Raw genomic sequence first — 19,148 nt, forward strand, 5'->3', positions numbered from 1 at the left:
GGCGCCGCTCGTGCCTCGCGCGGGACACTCGGGCGTGCATGCGCATCTGCTGCTCCTCCAGCGGCGGTTTCACCGGGTACCGCGCCAGGTTCGGGTCGCTGCGGTACCTGGTCTGGTACTCCTCCTCTTTCCTTTGCTTCTCCTCGTCCGCGGCTTTGCCGTCCTCTCGTTTTTCCGGCACGTCGGGATAGTCCTGGGACCGCCCTTTCTCCAGCCTTCGGCTTTCCCGCCTTTCTTTCCGCTCTCGTTCTTCCATGGCCCCCTCTCCGGGCTGCACCGAGGACTTTGGCACGCGTTTCCGCTCGCTCTTCAGAGCGCCTTTGCCATTCTGCTCTGAGAGCCCTGGAGTCTTCTTCCTGTGATATACAGAGGAACGTCAAGGAGAGCAGTGTGTAAAGCTTAAAGTGAAGACCAGCTCTCCCTATTCCAGATTTAACTCCTTTCAAATAATTAGTTATAATTCGATGTCTAATTAAAAAGCAACATGACGGAACGACATTAAACCTGTATATCTGATTAATTTTCTAAATAAAGCTCTTTCCCATTACAATATGTTCAGGGACTTAAGGACTAGTTCGCACATTTAAAATTCTCTGCGAATTAACTAGACTAGGTAAAAAGCATCAATAAATTCAATAAATGAACAAGTTTTATCCTAACCACTGGCTTGTGAATCAAAGACTAAAAATGTAGTATAGGTAATAATACAGGAGCAAGAGATAATATGCACATCAATTCAAAACTAAATATATACTGGATATATATTTGGACAATACATGTGGACAATCATAACAAAGTTTTAAAGAAATATGAATACAAGTATGTCGAATTCATAAATCAAATCAAATAGCACTTCTTCAATAGTAGAACAAAACTAATTTTAACAAAGTCATGTGCACCCAAACACTTTTTTAGGGAATTGGTTAGTGAATTCCCTAAATGCCTGAAACTTAACCTTCATTTTACTTTCTATGGACAAAAATATTAGAAATTGAAAAATTTGAAATTATTCATTTTTACTCCCTCCTTTCCCTCTCCCTCATTTCAGAACAGTCCAAAAGAAGAAAACGGTTTTGTCTTCTACTTTTCTCTTATCCCGTTGAAGGCACTAGCAAAGATAAAAGTTAAGGGGGTTGGCAATCTTTGAATTTTATAGATGTATCATTCGGTTGCTCCTTTCCTCCTCTCTCTGTACACTGGCGTGCACCTGATTTTGCAAAGTTCCACCAGTAGTTACAAAAAGTAGATGCCTTAGCGTAGCATTATGACACTATACAATCTACTATGAATTTAAAATGGAGGCAACCTAAGATTCTTTGGAATCCTGAGGTCCATAGAGAGGGCTTTCCAGAGGGAACATGGTTTGACTGGAAGTCCAAAAGCAAAAGCCATGAACAAAAATTGAGAAAAAAAATACATGATGAGAAAATTTCTACTGTGGGTTACCAAAGTAGTAATTGCTAAGATATGGGTCAGTTTGAGGAGAGGCTGGTGATGGTGAAAAGAAAGGGTAAAAGGTTTCAAATGGCATAAAAAAGCAAAACAGAAGCATGTGAATTCTGCTTGAGGCATTAACATCACATTTGTCCCTTGAAGTGAAAGGAATTTTCATCAGAAGGTGGAATTGCAGGAGTGACATTGTAAGGGGCCTAATGAACATGTATCAATCATTATCAAATACAGTTTTCATAAAAGCTGATGATTGTTCTGCAAACATTTAGTAGCTCCTTAAGCCATAGGTGATCTGGTTACTTTATATTGAGTCAATTTTTCTTGAAACGCTGATAAATAATGCTGACCTTGCGGACTTCATATAAGAGTTAAAGGAGACACCATCTGTGAAAATGCTTTATGAAAAGATAGAATATTTGCAAATGGAAGGAGCTCTCCAGACTCCGATTCTTTACTTCACTGATTATGCCTTTTTCTCACCTCTACCTTTGTTTCACTTCCTGTGGCTCCTGATGAGTGTACAAAATATGATCAAGAATTCTTCAATAACTTAAAATAGACTGCCATTCTTTCAGTCTTCCCTCCCTGAAGTCACCACCTATCTTGTCTTCATTGATTTCTTTAGCATTTACATAATTAGCAAGTAATTTATATAATCAGTAAGGGACATTTGCCCCTATCAACCTTTTGCAGATTTCATCTAAAAGTTCAAAACAAATAGTCTCTTCTCAATTCTTATTCTTGAATTTTTAAAGTTTTTTAAACTACATGTCAAAAACGAGATTAATATTTTCTCTTCAGAAACCTTACAGCACCAAATTCTGTATCTTATTTGAAGATATTATTTTCTGACAAATCCCAAACAGCACTTTCAATATTTTTATCTCTTCTTAACCCACAACAGTTTGTCACCAAAAGCTATAACTAATTCTTCCTTCACTGAGGATGTCTTTTCTGTCTTCTCTCCACATAATTTAGGTACATTTATTCTGTCTTCCTGTAATGTCCTCTCTTCCTCTGTTTACTTACCCTACAACTCTTGGATATCCTACAAAGCTTAATTTAGAAGGCACCTCCTCTTTCCTGCAGCTCCCAAAGTACAATAATGTATTTTCCAGCTTTGATCAAATCAGCATTCTGGTACAAATAAGTGCCCAGGTGTCTGTCTTCCCTAGGATACTGTGTGGTAACTTCCCTAGGGTCTGTGAGAAAAGGGATCGTGTCCCAATCATCTTTGTACCCTCTGGTTCTTGGCACAATAGAGTAAATACACAATGGCTACTGGCTGAATAGGTACATTCATCAAATGCCTACCATATGCCAGAACCTGAACAGATGTTCTCATCTAATCCCTGCCACAGCCCTGAAAGGTGGGTTGTTACTGCCTAATATAGCAGAGCCAGGACTGGAATCCAGACATGTTTAACTTTGAAGTCCTTAATCATTTATGGGCTTTGTTTGAAAAGGGAAGCAAAAGCCTTCCTTGGAGCCTGCTCTCCCACCCAGTGGGCTAAATAAGGGTTACACAAACAAAAGCAGCCAAGCCTACTCTTAGCAATGGTCACATTCCCCAACCCGCCAACCTCCTGAAGAGATGTACCCACGCATCCTCCAGCAGGTCAGGTTCAGACGTCATATTCTCTCAGGGCATACTTTTAATTAAAGGACTAATTCTATAAGTGAATAAATGATCTAATAGCTTTTCTGAATTCAGGGTTAGAAGTTACTAGCTCAACCAGGTGAATTGTTTACATCTGTGTATAACATGAAAGAAAGCTGCTCAACAAAGATCTCCTAAGGTATGATACATTCTAGAGATAAACAAAGCACCTCTGGCCTGTTACTGTCTTCCATGTGGGGCCTGAGAAGGACCTCTTCCACACATTTCTCTTATTAGCAGTTAAATTCTTGAAAATGGGTTTGCTCTCAATGCAAGATCTTGCCTTTTGCTTATGGGGTTAATGAACTATTACCTCTCTCTTGGAGGTTCACTTCTAGACCTGGATGCAGCCTGCTTCTGTTCAGGCCCCATGGCTTGCTGTGAGGGCTCAGCCCCTTTGCTCCGGTCTGGTTGTGCACTGGGAGGAGTCGTGTCCTGGGAGGAGGCAGCTGCTGTACTCAGGGGTGTCTGAGACCGTGATCGCTCTTGGAGCCGTGCTTTCTTTTCTCTGGGTACCTCAGAACCAGCACCTGTAGCTGTATCACTCAAGGTTCCATCCTGACTTGGCTGCTGAGGGCCACTTCCAAAGAACCAGGCCCCAGATTTGGTTAAGATTTCTTGTTGCTTTCGACATAAATTGCATACCCACATAACCTATTTGAAGAAGAGAGAACAATATAAATTTCGTATGCCATTTAGAAATAATTTTATTTTCATCGCATTGAAATATCTTTTAAGGAAAAATGTATGCTGTCATTTTCATATTTATCTTCATAAATTTCTTGGGGAAATGATCTTTGCACAAGTCACAATCAAGTATATGAATGTCTGGACCAGGACCCATCTGCAATTATAATGCCTCTGTGTAACCAGGGTAGAGTTTTTCTTGGCATTCTAATCCTATGATTCTGAGTTTCCTTCTACCATTTATCCATCTCATTTTGTATGACTCACTCTGAACTTTCATTTAAAATATAAAATGTTCTAAGCAGGGTAATTGATTGTTTAGAAAAATGTTTTAAGGAGCTATAGAATTAATATTTAAATACATAAATATCAGTATCTCAAATGATTTAGAAGATATCTGTTTTTTCAAAAATCATCCATTATTAAAGTGAATATTAAAATATATTCCCATGAAACAAACTATAAAAGATAGGCACAAAAGAAAAGGTCAAGCTGTATATTTTCTCTAGTTTCTTAGTAATAAACTAACATTGAGTTTATTTTATGCTATTAAACATAATTTTCCTTGCACATATTTACGAAATCAATAAATCTGGGGCTGGGTTTATTCATATGTGACAACTCCGATATAGTTTCCACTAAGAGAGCTATTTCGGAACAGTCATTTAGAAACATAGCCACTAATAAATTTTAAGATGTATGACCACTTAAAATAAATCTATACATCTGCTCTGCTCTTAGTGACATTTAAAATGAATATAATAATGAGGACAATGATAACAGAAATTAGTACTAACAGTGACACCTGGCAGATATAGAGCTATGCTAGGTGCCTGCAGCCTGTGAGCCTTCTCTGCAAGTATCACCAATACCTCTGCTTCGTGGTATGAGTTCATTTCGCTGCCTTAGTTGATTTCCTTTGAATACACTTTTGTTTTCCTTTGTACTTCAGAAACAACTCCTCCAAGAAAAATTGATTACCAAGCTCTAGGTCCTCATTTTCACCAATATTAACTCAGTTAACAGTTACTCAAAAATATCACATAAGAATGAATTAATCCTAGATACATTGAGTGAGAAAAAAATATGAGTAAAAGAAGTTATGTTTATTTGGCAAAAAGAAGAAAATGTACTACTGAAAGCATTCAGATGGATAGGAGACAAATTATAATAACTGTAGCCATAAAATTTGACAAAATAAAAGCTAAAGTGAGAATAAGAAAAAGAGGGAGAAAAGTAATATATATTTTGACGTAGAAAATATTGCAGATAAACTGTGAAAAACTACTGCTTTCCAAGCAAAGAAACTGAAATGAATTAATAATATAGGGAAAACTAAGACTCAGAGATATTTACAAAAAAATTTAAGATTGTTAAAGATTAATTTACTCCTCTACATTTCTTTAGATCATAAAATGAACTAAGTTCATAAAAGTAGTTAGGTATAACATCTACACAATATATGACAATTGATATCGCAGAATTCTCATTTACTAAGATGTTAAACAAGATGAAGAATGCATTGTGTAAGCCTATATAAAAATAAAAGATTTGTGGACTGTATCTTCAATTTCCAAATAAGACTACATTATACACAATGTATCACAATCTTTTTAAGTCATAAATAAGGTTTCTCAGAAATACTGATTGGCTGTATGTGGACGTATCAAGGATCACATTATAGGGGGCTATACCCCAGGGCCTGGACTTCCATGCACAGTGACACCGATTCTCCTCTGCCCAGACCCTGGAAGGGAACAGGTGATGTGCTTCCTTGCTGATTGCCTCTTGAGGTGACAAGACGGTGATGAGCAGATCTGAAACCATACCATGTACAGCAAGTACTCACTTAATGTTGTTGATAGGTTCCGCAACTTTAAGTAAAATAACATAACAAAAACAAATTTACCATAGGCTAACTGGTATAAACAAGAGTTAGGTTCCTACAGCATCTTGTCAACACTATAAGGAAAAGACATTAAAGAAATAACATTACTTGAGGACCTGCTGCAGTTCAAGGATATTGGTGTGAAACATCGACTGTTTTAAATCAAATAAGTGGACATTAAATTTGTATTTATTACACTAATTATAAGCAAAATATTATCATCTAAATTAAGTCCTTTTTCTACAAAAATATTAAATCATCCTTAGGATAAATATGAATTTTCTTTAAAACCATAAAGAAAAACACGATAAAATTTACAATTAATACAAAATTCCAAAAAGGAGTTAGCAGAAAGAGGCAAAAAGGAGCATAATAATACTGATAAAAAGAAGGGTAAAGGAGGCTCTTCATCATACATCTTTATGTTTTCTAGAAAATTCTTATTTTGATTACTTCACATTTTTCAGTGTTATAAAAATGGGCCAGTGAAAAGTAATTGTCAGATTTGGGAAAGTTCCACATTTTTAATATTTGCGGAATTGCTACAGGATCGATAAAAACAAACAAAATAGTTATTAATTATAGTTAAATTTAATGATTCATTTATTATTTCAGATTTATTGACAAGTGTACAGGTAGTGGGAAACAGAAGAAGTTACTTTAATTAATGTTTTCAGACTATTATTTATTCATTTACATCTATGTTTCACAGTTTTGTCTATTTTTACCACTTAGGAAAAATATTTTTTAATTCCAAATTTTTCCTATGTGTTATTTTCTTGTGTACCACAACATTTTTAGAATTATATTTCAAAATTAATTATAAATGTGGTCAATCTATCCTCCAATTTGAAAGCAAAATGAACTACATTATAGTCAAAATATTTTTATTAAAATACCATCTCTCAATCTCAAAACTAGTTACATAAATTACTCTTGCCACAAAGTTTAAAACTAAAAAGGAAATTGCTTATATGAATTGTAAAGAAAATATAAGAGAATATAAAAGTATGACATTTTGTCATACTTTTCAACAATTTTTATAAATCATCACAGACATGTATGAAAAGAGCCAAAGTCAGTTGCCAAGAAGTATCACAGTTATGTACGTTTCTGAATTCAGTGTTAAGTTTTATTATGCTTGCCTGAAACTATATAGATAATCCAAAAGTGGAATGGGGAGCTTTTAACTAATTTTTTTTAAAAGAGGATAAGACAATTACTTCTACCAAAAACATTTCTATTTATTTCACACACACACACACACACACACACACACTCCCCCCTACCTTTTAGAGACTGCACTATGCAGGATTATACCCTGATTAAGTACCCTGGGATGTTTTCCAAATTAATCTAAACTAAAGCAGTTCTGTGTAATAGCTTAACAATATACCGATGTTAAGCAACCAAATACAAACACGAATGAAAGATTATTGTGATGTACATGGGTTCTGAAAGTCCATGCCATACATCAGAAATGTGAAAAATATTTGAAAATTTATTCTGACCTTTTGCTCTAACAGCATCTTAAGTCCATCTTTGCCACTTAATAAATACAGTAGATCATCTTTAAAACCCATAAGAATATTTTACACAGAGAAATAAAAATTAAACACTCCTTACCACACACACACACACACACACACACACACACACAAAAGAGAATGAAAATATATATGAATTTCATAGATAAAACCATGAATTTGGCAGAAAAATGTTATTCAAGTGGAAAAAATACTTTATACTTGCCTTCGCATGAAATGTTTATAAACTCAGAAACACAGAACAGAAGAAATGTGCCTTAGATATACTTTCAATAATATTACTAAGGTGATTCATGTCAAACAGGTACAGAATTCTTACATTAACACATCTTGCTTATAAGAACCTATCTGAGGTATTTAGTATTACAACATGAATAAATATAAGTATGAAAGTTTTTTTAAAAAAATAAAAGGTAACTTGTGTTTAAATTTTCATTCGATATTTTATATATAAATTTTTAAATATGACTTTTATTTAATATAACACTTTATTCAAAAGTTGTTACACTACCATTTTGAAAAACATGCAACAGAAAACAGGAGATATTCAACTTCACTATAGATGCTGCAGTTTCTGAATAATTTTACTTATTTTTCTTACTTTATTCAGTGAAAGCACTCACTCCAGCAGAAACTGGGGAGAAAATTATGAAGGTGATATTTCAACTTTGTTGACAACAGTTGATGAAATAGTAGAAAATAATTGACAGAGTAGGTGAAAATGAGAGTTCTCTTTGGTACTTGTTTCTGTGTGTGTGTTTCTGTTATTGTTGTAGCTATTTCATAGCTTTAGTTTATTTCTTTTTGTAAGTTTATAAAATACATGAAGTGGATTTATGAAAGAAACTATAATATGGAATATAAATAAAATATCAATAAAATATAATATGGAATGCTTCCTGTTAGATTAAAGCACTCCTATCCCACTGTCCCACTACAAGCATTTTGGTTTAATTTTACGATGCAAATTTAAAATAACAGATTCCACTGTAACTTTGCTATTTATTTATTTAATATTACAGTATAAATATTTCCATGTGATTCTAAATGTTTCTAAAATAATTTAATACTATAAAATATTCTGTAGAGATTATATATCATTTGCCTAACCCTTAAACTGTTTACATTCTTTCACATTAACACAGAATGCTGAAGTGAAAAACTGTTGATCGAACTGATTTCATATTTAAGGTAATTTATTTTTTAGACTGTATTGGAAAAATCAAATTGTTGGGTAAAACATATTTAAGGCTCTTCTGCTATAATCACTATGCACTATTTAAGGTTCTTCGTGTATTTTGCAAAATTGCCTCCCAGAAGGTTGTGCCAAATTGTAACCAAAACCTGACAACATTAGTTCTGCATTTTAAAATCTGATGATTTTTAACAACATATAAAAACTCACTGCAGATATGTCTTTAAACTAAAGGCGAATGTTATTTTTCTTTGTAATATAAAGTGTCGCACTGTACATACTTATGATTTCAACAAACATTTTTAAGGGTCTATTATGCGGTAGGTATTGTTCTAGACACTTAGAGACACAGCAGTGAACAAAATGGACAAAATTCTTGCCTGTGGAATTTATGTGCCAGTCAAAGAACACAAAGATAAAATGTTAACAGCAAATATATGAGACATGCTAGATGAAACAAATGAAAAGAGAAGAGTGTTAGAGCATTCTGTGTAGTGGCAGAATTCAATTTAAAACTGGTTGGTCAAGGGAAAACTTAATTGAGAAAGTGATATTTGAGTAGGAATGATATCTGGCAGTTATCTGGGGGAAAGTGTGTCAGGCTATAAGAACAGCAAGTGGAAAGGACTTTTAGATGGCTTATGCCTGTGGCTTCAAGAAATAGCTAGAGCCAAGTGCTGGGTTAAGCAGTGTGAGATGGCTTCAGTAAAGCAACAGGGGTCAGACTGGATAGGTCTTTGTAGGTCATAGCAAAGACTGACTTTTATGAGAGTAAAAGGGAGCTATGGGAAGGTTTTGAGCAGAGAAGTGACCTAATATGTCTTAGATTTTAATATGATCCGTCTGGTTGCCATGTTGAGAATAAAATTTAGGGAATCAACTGTGAAATCTTCATGAATTGAATTCTAATACCGCTATTATTACTGTTTGGGCTCATCTTTGACAAATAGTTTCCCCATACCTTTAGGTTATCTTTTTGTGGCATCTTGTTGGAGGTGTATCTTTTTTTTATGTATAGCACAGGACCGAATTGTATTTTTTATGCAATCTAAGAATCTTTGTGTTAGTAGTATCCGAACACACACCAATCCTTATTATCTGTTCTGTCTGACATTATAAGATGTTCCTCCATTCATGGAAAGTAAGTGGGTACACCTGCACTCTGGATCCCACCCCATCTGCCTAGTGAGTACTTCACTCCATAACTGACCCGTTCATTTTCCTGTGTCTTCAACCTTGTCTTCTCTATTGCTCCTTCCCTCATGGCGTAGAACTATTAAAATAAAATAATCAAGACTTTTCTTCTAATAAAAACAATTCTTTATACCTATTACCCCTCTAGTCACTTTTTTTCTCTATCCTCTTTAAAGTCAAGCTACTTGTTAAACTAAATTAATATCCTCTTCATTTTCTTACACTCCATTTATTTCTCACATCCTTCAAATCTAACTCCATTCCCCCAAATTGTATTTAATTATTTTTCACAAATATTAGTGATCCCTTCCATAGTGCTAATTCCACTTATGGACACTTTTTAGCCCTCCTCTTACTGAGCTGTTTTGAGTAGTATTTGGAATTCATGACAACCCATCTTCTTTTGGTTTCTGGATCTCAATGACAACTTTGTTCTGGTCCACTTCTGACTTGTATCACTTCTTATATTTCTTGCTAAAATCTTCCTTCTTGATTATTTTATTAAATGTTGGTGTCACACATAGGGCTCCATTCTAGTTCCTCTACACTTCTTACTCCAGTAGATTCCATGAGAGATATAAACAGGGTCTTCATATATTTTGATCACAACCCCTTCTGAAAAAAATTTTTTTGAGAAGGCATATACAATAAATGGTATCATACAGAGTAAATTCTCTGATTAAAACACAATTAAAAAAAACTCAAAATTCAGAAATACCATAATTTTGGAAATTAAGCAACACATATGTAAATATGCCAAGGTCAAAGAAGAAATTACAAGAAGTATTAAAATTTATGTGTTTTAATCTCAATGATAATAAAATATAACATATCAAAATTTATGAGATGTAGCTAGCATACTTCTTACAGAGAAAACCGTAGCTATAAACACCCCATTGCAAAAGAAACAATGATAAAATCAATGATCTAAGTCTCTATGTTAAGTAGAACAAAATTAATGAAATAAGTTAACAAAAATAATAAAATATAGGATAAAGAAGAAAACAAAGTAAGAGTGGAAATCAATGAAATATAAAATTTAAATACCAAAAAACCTACAGAAAAATTACTGAAATCAGAAATTGTCTCTTTGAAGGGATGAATAAAATTGATGAATGTTCCCTTGACTGATCAAGAAAAATAATAAAAATTATAATTACCAAGAGACATCACTACAGATCTTAGATTCATTAGAAAGATAAATAAGAGAACATTATGAACATTATGTCAATAAATTAATTAACATAGGTTAAATAGAAAAATTTCTTTAAAAATTCAGATGATCAAAACTGGCTCTAGAAGAAACAGAAAATCTGAATAGCCGTTAACTGGCAAAGAAGTTGAGTTTATAATTAAAAGACAACTTACAATGGAAATTCTAGAACCAGCTATCTTCACTGGAAAATTACTTTAAACATCTTTAAAGAGTAAATTATATCAATCTTACATGAACTTTCCTTTTATAAAAGAATAAGAGTCTATGGCCACGCCACCCTGTGCAAGCCCTATCCCGTCTGATCTTGGAAGCTAAGCAGGGTTGGGCCTGGTTAGTACTTGGATAGGAGACCACCTAAGAAGCCCAGATGCTGTAGGCATAAAAAATAAAAAATAAGGGATTGTAAACTGACAAGGTCCTTGCAATCTGTGAGGTCAACGAAGGGTTGCCTTGCTAAAAAATAAAAATAAATTTAAAAAAGAGGAACTATTTTCATTTCTGAACTCATTTTATCATGTTAGCTTAGCCCTAATACTAAACTCCTGATATAAGGAAACTTGTTACAAGAAAATAAAATTGAAAGCCAATATTCCTCTTAGAAACAATTATACATCAACAAATTAGACAACAGAATAGAAAATGGATAAATTCCGAGAAATATTCAACTTTTCAAACTGAATCATGAAGAAACAGAAAATGTGAACAGACCAATTACTTGTAAGGAGATTGAATCAGTAACTGAAAATCTCCCAACAGATGAAAGTCCAGGAGCATACAGCTTCACTGAGAAATTATGCCAAACATTCGAAGAAGATTTAATACCAATCCTCAAACTCTTCCAAAGAGTAGAAGAGAATAAAATACTTCCAAATCCATCTTAGGAGGCCAGCGTCACTCTGATACCAAAACCAGCCGGGACACCACAAGAAAATAAAATTACAGGCCAATATCCTTGCTGAACATGGATGTAAAAATATTCAACAAAATATTAGCAAACTGAATTGAACAGTATATTAAAAGGATCATACACCATGATCGAATGGGATTTATTTAAGAGGTGCAAGGATGATTCGACATTCATGAAAGAGTCAGTGTGATATACCACATTAAAAAATTAAAGAATAAAAATCATACCATCATATCAATAGATGCAGAAAAACATTTGACAAAATTTAATATCCATTTATGACAAAAACTCTCAACAAAGTAGGTATAGAGGGAATTTACCTCAACATAATAAAGGCCATATATGACAAGCCCACAGCTAACATCAAATTTAATGGTAAAAAGGATGCCAACTCTTGCCACTAAACATAGTATTGGAAGACTTAGCCAGAGCAATTAGGCAAGAAAAAGAAATTAAAGGCATCCAAGTAGGAAAGGAATAAGTAAAAATGACACTATTTGCAAATGACATGATCTCATATATAGAAATCCTTAAAGGCTTCACTGAAAAATTGTTAGAATAAACAAATTCATTAAAGTTGCAGGATAAAAAAATCAATATACAAAATCTGTTTTATTTCTATACACCAATAATAAACTATAAGAAAGAAATTTAGAAAACAATTTTATTTACAATTGCATCAAACAGAATACCTAGGAATAAATTTAACACTGTACACTGAGAACTATGTGACATTAATAATAGAAACTAAAGAAGACACAAGTAAATGAAAACATATTTTGTGCTGATGGATTGGAAAAACTAATATTGTTAAAATGTCCATACTACCCCAAAGTAATCTACAGAGTCAATGTAATCCCTATCAAAATTCCAATGACATTTTCAGAGAAATAGTAGAAACAATTCTAAAATCTGTATGGAACCACAAAAGACCCCAAATAGCCCAATAATCTCGAACTATATTACAAAGCTATAATAATCAAAACAGTATGGTATTGGCATAAGAACAGACACACAGATCAACAGAGAACCCAGAAATAAAGCTAAGCAAATAATGTCAACTAACTTACAACAAAGGAGTAAGAACATACAATGGAGAAAGGACAGTCTCTTCAATAAATGGTGTTGGGAAAACTGGACAGCCACATGCAAAAGAATAAAACTGGATCACTATCCTAAACCAAACACAAAGTTAACTTAAAATAGATTAATGACTTGAATGTAAGACTTGAAATCATAAAAGTTCTAGAAGAAAACATGGGCAGTTAGTTCTTTGACTTCAGTGTTGGTGATGATTTTTTTTTTTTTTGATCTGATGCCAAAAGCAAGGGCAACAGAAGCAAAATCAATAAGTGGGGCTACGTCAAATGGAAAAGCTTCTGCATAGCAAAGGAAATCATTAACAAAACGAAAAGCAACCTACTAAATGGGAGAAAACATTTGCAGATCATATATCTGTTAAGAGATTAATATCCACAATATATAAAGAACTCATACAATAAAAAAATAAACAATCTGATTAAAAAATGGGCAGAAAATCTGAATAGACATTTTCCCAAAGAAGACATATAGATGGTCATATAAGTGTCCAAAAAGCACATGAAAAGATGCTCAAAATTACTAATCATGAGGGAAATCCCAATCAAAACCATTTGTTGTCACCTCACACCTGTTAGAATAGCTGTTATCAAAAAGAAATAACAAGTGTTGGCAAAGACGTGGAGAAAAGAGAACCCTTACGCACTGTTGGTGGGAACGTAAATTGTTGCAATAATTCTGGAAAACAGTATGGAGGTTCCCCAAAAAATTAAAAATAGAAATACCATACTCCAGCAATTCCATTTTGGAGTATTTGAAAAAGAAGAAAACACTAACTCAAAAAGATATATGCACTCCCTTGTTCATAGCAGAATTATTTACAATAGCCAAAATACAGAAACAACCTAACTACTCATTGATGGGTAAATGGTATTTTGTTATGGCAGCTCAAGCAGACTAATATAAAAATCAAATAAATATTGAAATAAATCATATTTAATGAATGGAAAACTCAGTATTGTTAAGATGTCATTTCTCTCAAATAAGAGGCACCAATAGGAGCCAGAGGCCAGGAGAGAAAAGTTTGGGTATTTTTTTCCTCTGTGTTACTGGTAGTTTAAACAATGACTTCATCCCTCTATCATTCCTCTTAAGTGGCCTCCTCATTCCTCTGTTCTCCTAGGGCCCCAGTAGTACCATTTCTTCCCCTTTGTCTTTAGACTAGATGGGCCCATGGCCTCCCAGCTTCAAACAAACTCAATCCCTGATTAGATTAATGCAATGTGCCTCAACTCTTACTGCCTGGAAGAAGCAAAAGTACTGTTTTTAATGGATAATAACATCGTAAGAGCCTCAAATTATATCTGTAATTTTTCATGAAAAATATGAGGCATCTATACGAAAATTACTATGTATACCGAGGGCAACACCACATAAAGACAGAAAGAAAGAGAGAGAGCTGGAGACAGAAAGACAGAGAGAGGCAAAGAGAGACAGGGAGAAGGATAAGGAGAGAGAGAGGGAAAGGGAGAGATACCACATAATGGGAACAGACCCATAGCAGATCTATATATTGGAGTTATAAGACACATATTTCAATATGTTGTTCAACATGTTCAATAAATTAGATGACGAAGTGGAGAATTTAAACAGAGAACCAAACACTATATAAAAGAATCAAATGGAAATTTTAGAACTGAAAAATAAATGAACGGTAATAATTAAGAACTCAGTAGATCAATATACTTTCAAATTAGACAAAACAGAAGATAGGATTAGTGAACTCAAATTAGGATAAAATATGCAGGCTAAATTAGGGAGAGAAAAAATATATTGAAATACAAAATATGGATGATCATAAGACATACATGAAGCACGGTTAAATAGGTTTAACATATGTGTATTTGGAGTCCTAGAAAAAGAGAATATAGAGTATGGAGCAGAAATAATACTCGAAGCTATGATATTCCAAAACCAATTGCTATGGACTGAATGTTTCTGCCCTCTTCATATCCTTCTTACTTTGAAGCCCTAGTCCCCAATGTGATGATATTAGAGATAGGGCCTTTGGAATGTAACTGGGTTTAGATGTGAGCGGGGGATCCCATGATGGGATTAGTGTCCTTAGAAGAAGAGAAAGAGACCAGAGCTCTCTTCCCCCGCAACTATGTGAGGATACAGTGAGAAGGTCTGCAAACCAGCAAAATAAATGCCAAATAGAATTTTATAATAGTAAAAAATATCCTTTAAAAAATAAAGCCATTTTGATTTTAACAAAAAGTGAATGTGCTACCTGGTGAACCAACCACAGTAAAGGAAATACTAAGAAAAGTTTTCGGCAGAAGAAAATGATACCAGATGGCAACAAAATATGGGAAAGCATGAAGAGCAACAATTGGTAAATCTAAATGAATACTGAAGGCAAAAAAATAATTATTTAGAAACTTTATCTTGTAGAATAAATCATAATAGCATAAAATGTTGAAAGGGTAAATTGTGTTAATGTAATATATAGTTTTTGTATTTTCCAGAGAGGGAAAATATATTAATATACATTAAACATTAATAACAAGATTCTGTGGATAAATAAAATAGCAAAAGAATGTATCACTAACAAGCTAATGAAAGGATAGAATGCTAAATATAATTAATTCAAAAGTAGATAATAAAGGAAAAAATAGAAAATACAAAGTAAGATGGTAAATTTAAACACAAATACAGTGCTATTCATAGGATATAAACAATAACTGTTCCAATTAAAAGAAAAATATCATCAAACAGAATTTTGCAAGCAACCTAACTCAACTAATTGGTTATTTGAAGAGATACTCCTGAATATAGGATAAAGAGATATTAAATGAAAAGAAAGTAAAGGAAATATCATGCAATCACTAACCAAAAGAAAGTGAGTGTAGTTATATCAGATGAAGTAGATTTGAAGCAAGAAAACTTACTAGAGATAAAAAAAAAGGTTCATTTCATTACAATAAAAGATTAATCCAACCAAAAGACACTAAACTCCAATTTTATATGCATTAACAACATAGTCTGACCATATATAAAGCAGAACTTGACAATTTTAAAAATAGGTAAATCACAAGTATAGTGGGAAATATTAACACATCTCTAAGTAATTGATAGAACATGCACAATAAAAATCAGTAAGAATGCAGAAGAGTTGAACAAAATTTGACCTTACTCATACATCTAAGCAGAACTATGAGCATTAACTGCAAAATAACAAATGTGTAAATGTGTGATTCTAAAAATGCTCTATTATATTTGGTACGATCCTCCCCCAACACACACAAAAAATCCCACCGAGTTTTTCTGAACATGTATAAAGTGATTCTAAAATTACTGAAGGATTGCTAAAGGCTTACAAGAACCAAGAAAATCTTGAAAAAGAGAAAATTCAGAGACTTACAATTTTTACTCTATTATGCCTAAATACAATCAGGCAGACCTTTTTTTTTTATTATTTTATTAAATTTATTGGGGTGCCATTGGTTAATTGTATAGGTTTCAAGTGTACAATTCAATAATACATCATGTGTATATTGCATTGTGTGTTCACTGCACAAAGTCAAATTTCCTCTGTCACTATATATTTGAACCCTTTTACCCCTATCTACCTCCCTCCCTCCACTCTTTTCCTTTGGTAACCACTAAGCTGTTGTCTGTGTCAATGAGTTTTCATTTGTCTTGTTTGTTGCTTTCAGTTTTATATCCCACATATTCTATATATGAGTGAAATCATATGGTTCTCAATATTTTCTTCCTGACTTATTTCACTTAGTATGATAATCTCAAAATCCATCTGCATTGTCTACAGCCATACACCCTGAATACATCCAATCTCATCTGACCTCGGTAGCTAAGCAGGGTCGGGCTTGGTTAGTATGTGGGTGGCAGATTGCTTTTTTAAATATCTGTGTAACCAGGACAGTTGCACAATTACCTGTCTATTATTTAGGCAGATGTTTCTTATCTATTACAAAAAAAAAAAAATCAGTAGAAGATACCTATAGTATAAGTCCTATTTTTTTTTTTTTTAATGCAATCACCTGACTTAAGCTTTGACTACCAGAGGCACCACTTCTAAGGCTATCTCCCTTAAACACACTGCCAGCCAAGCCAGTAGGTTAAGGGCCAGGCAATCTCCCCCTCCTGAGGCTCCTTTGTTTTAGAGATCTTGGTCGATTTCAATAACTGAACATTTGGCCTGCTTGCTTTTTCTCTTAGGTTTTAATTTTAGGCCCCATGCTGGACCCAAATAAAAGCAGAAGCCCACGGATCTCTCTCTCTCTCTCTCTCCCCACCTCCCCACCCCAGCCTCCTCCCACCCTTGCCACTTCCATGACCTCATTGTATGGCCCTAGGTGTGCCATGTAATTTCCAGGACTTGTAAGTAATAAACCTTTTTTTTCTGAAGTTTTCTGTTGGGCGTCTTGTAATCATAAGAAGAGACAGTCCAGCCGTAACATTGGTTATTGACAGTCAGGCCCATACAACAATACCTGTAAAAGATTCACAATGAATTTATGCCTTGGTAGTTTATGTCTTTCTGGTAGCCTTATTGTCGTATAATTTATTATTTTAATAAATGTAGATTAATAAAATGTGAACTACTTGCAGATAAATGAGTATGCATTTGTAAGAATTTTCACATTAATCAAGTGGTTTCTTTTTCTTTGTTAATTTCTCATAGTATGTTTTTGATGCATTTTTGCATTTCTATTAATCTCTAGCTTTTTTATTGTTGTTGTTATCATCTCTATTAAGCTGTGGCTCTTTGAAGGCAGGTCTTTCTTCTTTTTATCCTATAGAGCAACTATCATATGCTCTAGGCATAACTGATGCTCCATAAACTTCTATTGAATTGTTTCCTTTGCATTTTACAGTTGTACAATTATAAGTTGGTCAATTGTCAGTAAGCGTAGCAATACACTACTCCTTATTACGAGCCAAAAACCTCAAGCAAAAGAAAGAGGAAAGATTCTTTTTTGTAAATGTGTAGCTCTTTCCATGGGTAATTATCCTTTCAGCTTGCAAATTTATAGCTCTTTTATTCATATATATATATGAATATATATTTTTTCTTTCCAGGAATCAAGTAGTCTGCCAAGCAGAGACAATTCATCTCAGAACAGCAAAGATATTATGAAGCAGCATAATTACTTGCATATTCAAGCTTATAATTAATTCCGTGCCTTCATTAAGTGAGAGTTATGTTATCAACAGTGTCTCCTCCTGCATCTTTTATATATAGTGAGCATGCAAATAAATGCATGTTTCAAAATTTGAATATTTTAAATTAAAAAATTTTCTGTAACGTAATAACCACCTGTACAAGCAAATGCATAAATGTAACTATTATACTCATAAGATTTTCCAAAATAATATATTTAAGGAAATAGCATTACAGATTGGCAGGCTCCATCTGTAATCCTTAGTAACCTTGAATCAAAATAATGTCTAATCAAATTAAACAATTGGCCAATCGTTTTAGGTCAGCTTCCCCTTGCCCTTCCACAATCTTTCCTAAGGTTCCTCTAGAACATTCTCTCTTAGTGCAGCAAATACATAAACACAGCTTTGTTTGACTATAGGTATATTGCTGTTATTTTTATCTGATTGGTTAGATAATGTAAAATGTAAGTTTTGGTTTTGTTGCATTATTTAATGTAATAAAATTGTAATTTTTTTCAAGACTTTTAAAGCTAATAGGGATTAGAAAGTGGTCATGTAAATTTTTCATTTTTTAACTCTATTTTGTTAGAAAAATAATATGCTATTGTAGTTCTTGAAAACTTAAGTATTTATTAAAGTCTTGAGATGTAGTTCTTTCAAATGTCAAGGGTCAGCTTACTGGCTGCTTTAGAAACCAACATATATCCTGATCCAGAACAATAATTTACAGATGAAACAAAATCAGTGAGTCTAGCTCCCTTATTTTGCAAATGAGTAAATTGACTCAGAGAGGTCATGAATTACCCAAGTTTTCACAATATAATTAGTTAGGAGATTATTTTGAGGGGGCATGGAGGAAGATATATATTCCTTGCTTCCTAATTTAAGATTCTATTAGTGACACTATCTCCATGAATGCTGTGATAACAAATCACACAACTGACAAGTGCACTTATGTTCACACACGTGGACACATACACTAGATATATTCTGCATAAGAACCTTAGTATAAATGCAAAGCTGGTTATACTACTGGGAACAGAACCACATAAAAACATTAAAGATGCCAGAAAAGAGCATGCGGAAGATTTAATGGAGAGGAGTGTGGCACAGCAGCTAAGAACAACCTCTGTCACTTGGCAGCTGTGATTCTTGGCAAGCTACCTAACCT

The 19,148-nt window shown here is 33.7% G+C and overlaps 1 protein-coding gene and 1 pseudogene across 1 annotated transcript in view; one reads left to right on the forward strand and one right to left on the reverse strand.

Moving 5' to 3' along the window:
• The window catches only part of RIMS1 (regulating synaptic membrane exocytosis 1), a 416,356-nt gene that overhangs the window by 182,096 nt on the left and 215,112 nt on the right, over positions 1-19,148 (reverse strand). Inside the window, 3 exon segments of the mRNA XM_025042852.1 lie at position 1; positions 4-356; positions 3,426-3,766. The exon segment at position 1 is cut by the window's left edge and continues 506 nt beyond it. Coding sequence (XP_024898620.1) covers position 1; positions 4-356; positions 3,426-3,766 — 695 coding nt within the window.
• LOC112474847 lies at positions 11,100-11,218 on the forward strand (annotated as a pseudogene).

The sequence above is a fragment of the Pteropus alecto genome, unplaced genomic scaffold (assembly GCF_000325575.1).
Source record: "Pteropus alecto unplaced genomic scaffold, ASM32557v1 scaffold7, whole genome shotgun sequence".
Lineage (NCBI taxonomy): Eukaryota > Metazoa > Chordata > Mammalia > Chiroptera > Pteropodidae > Pteropus > Pteropus alecto.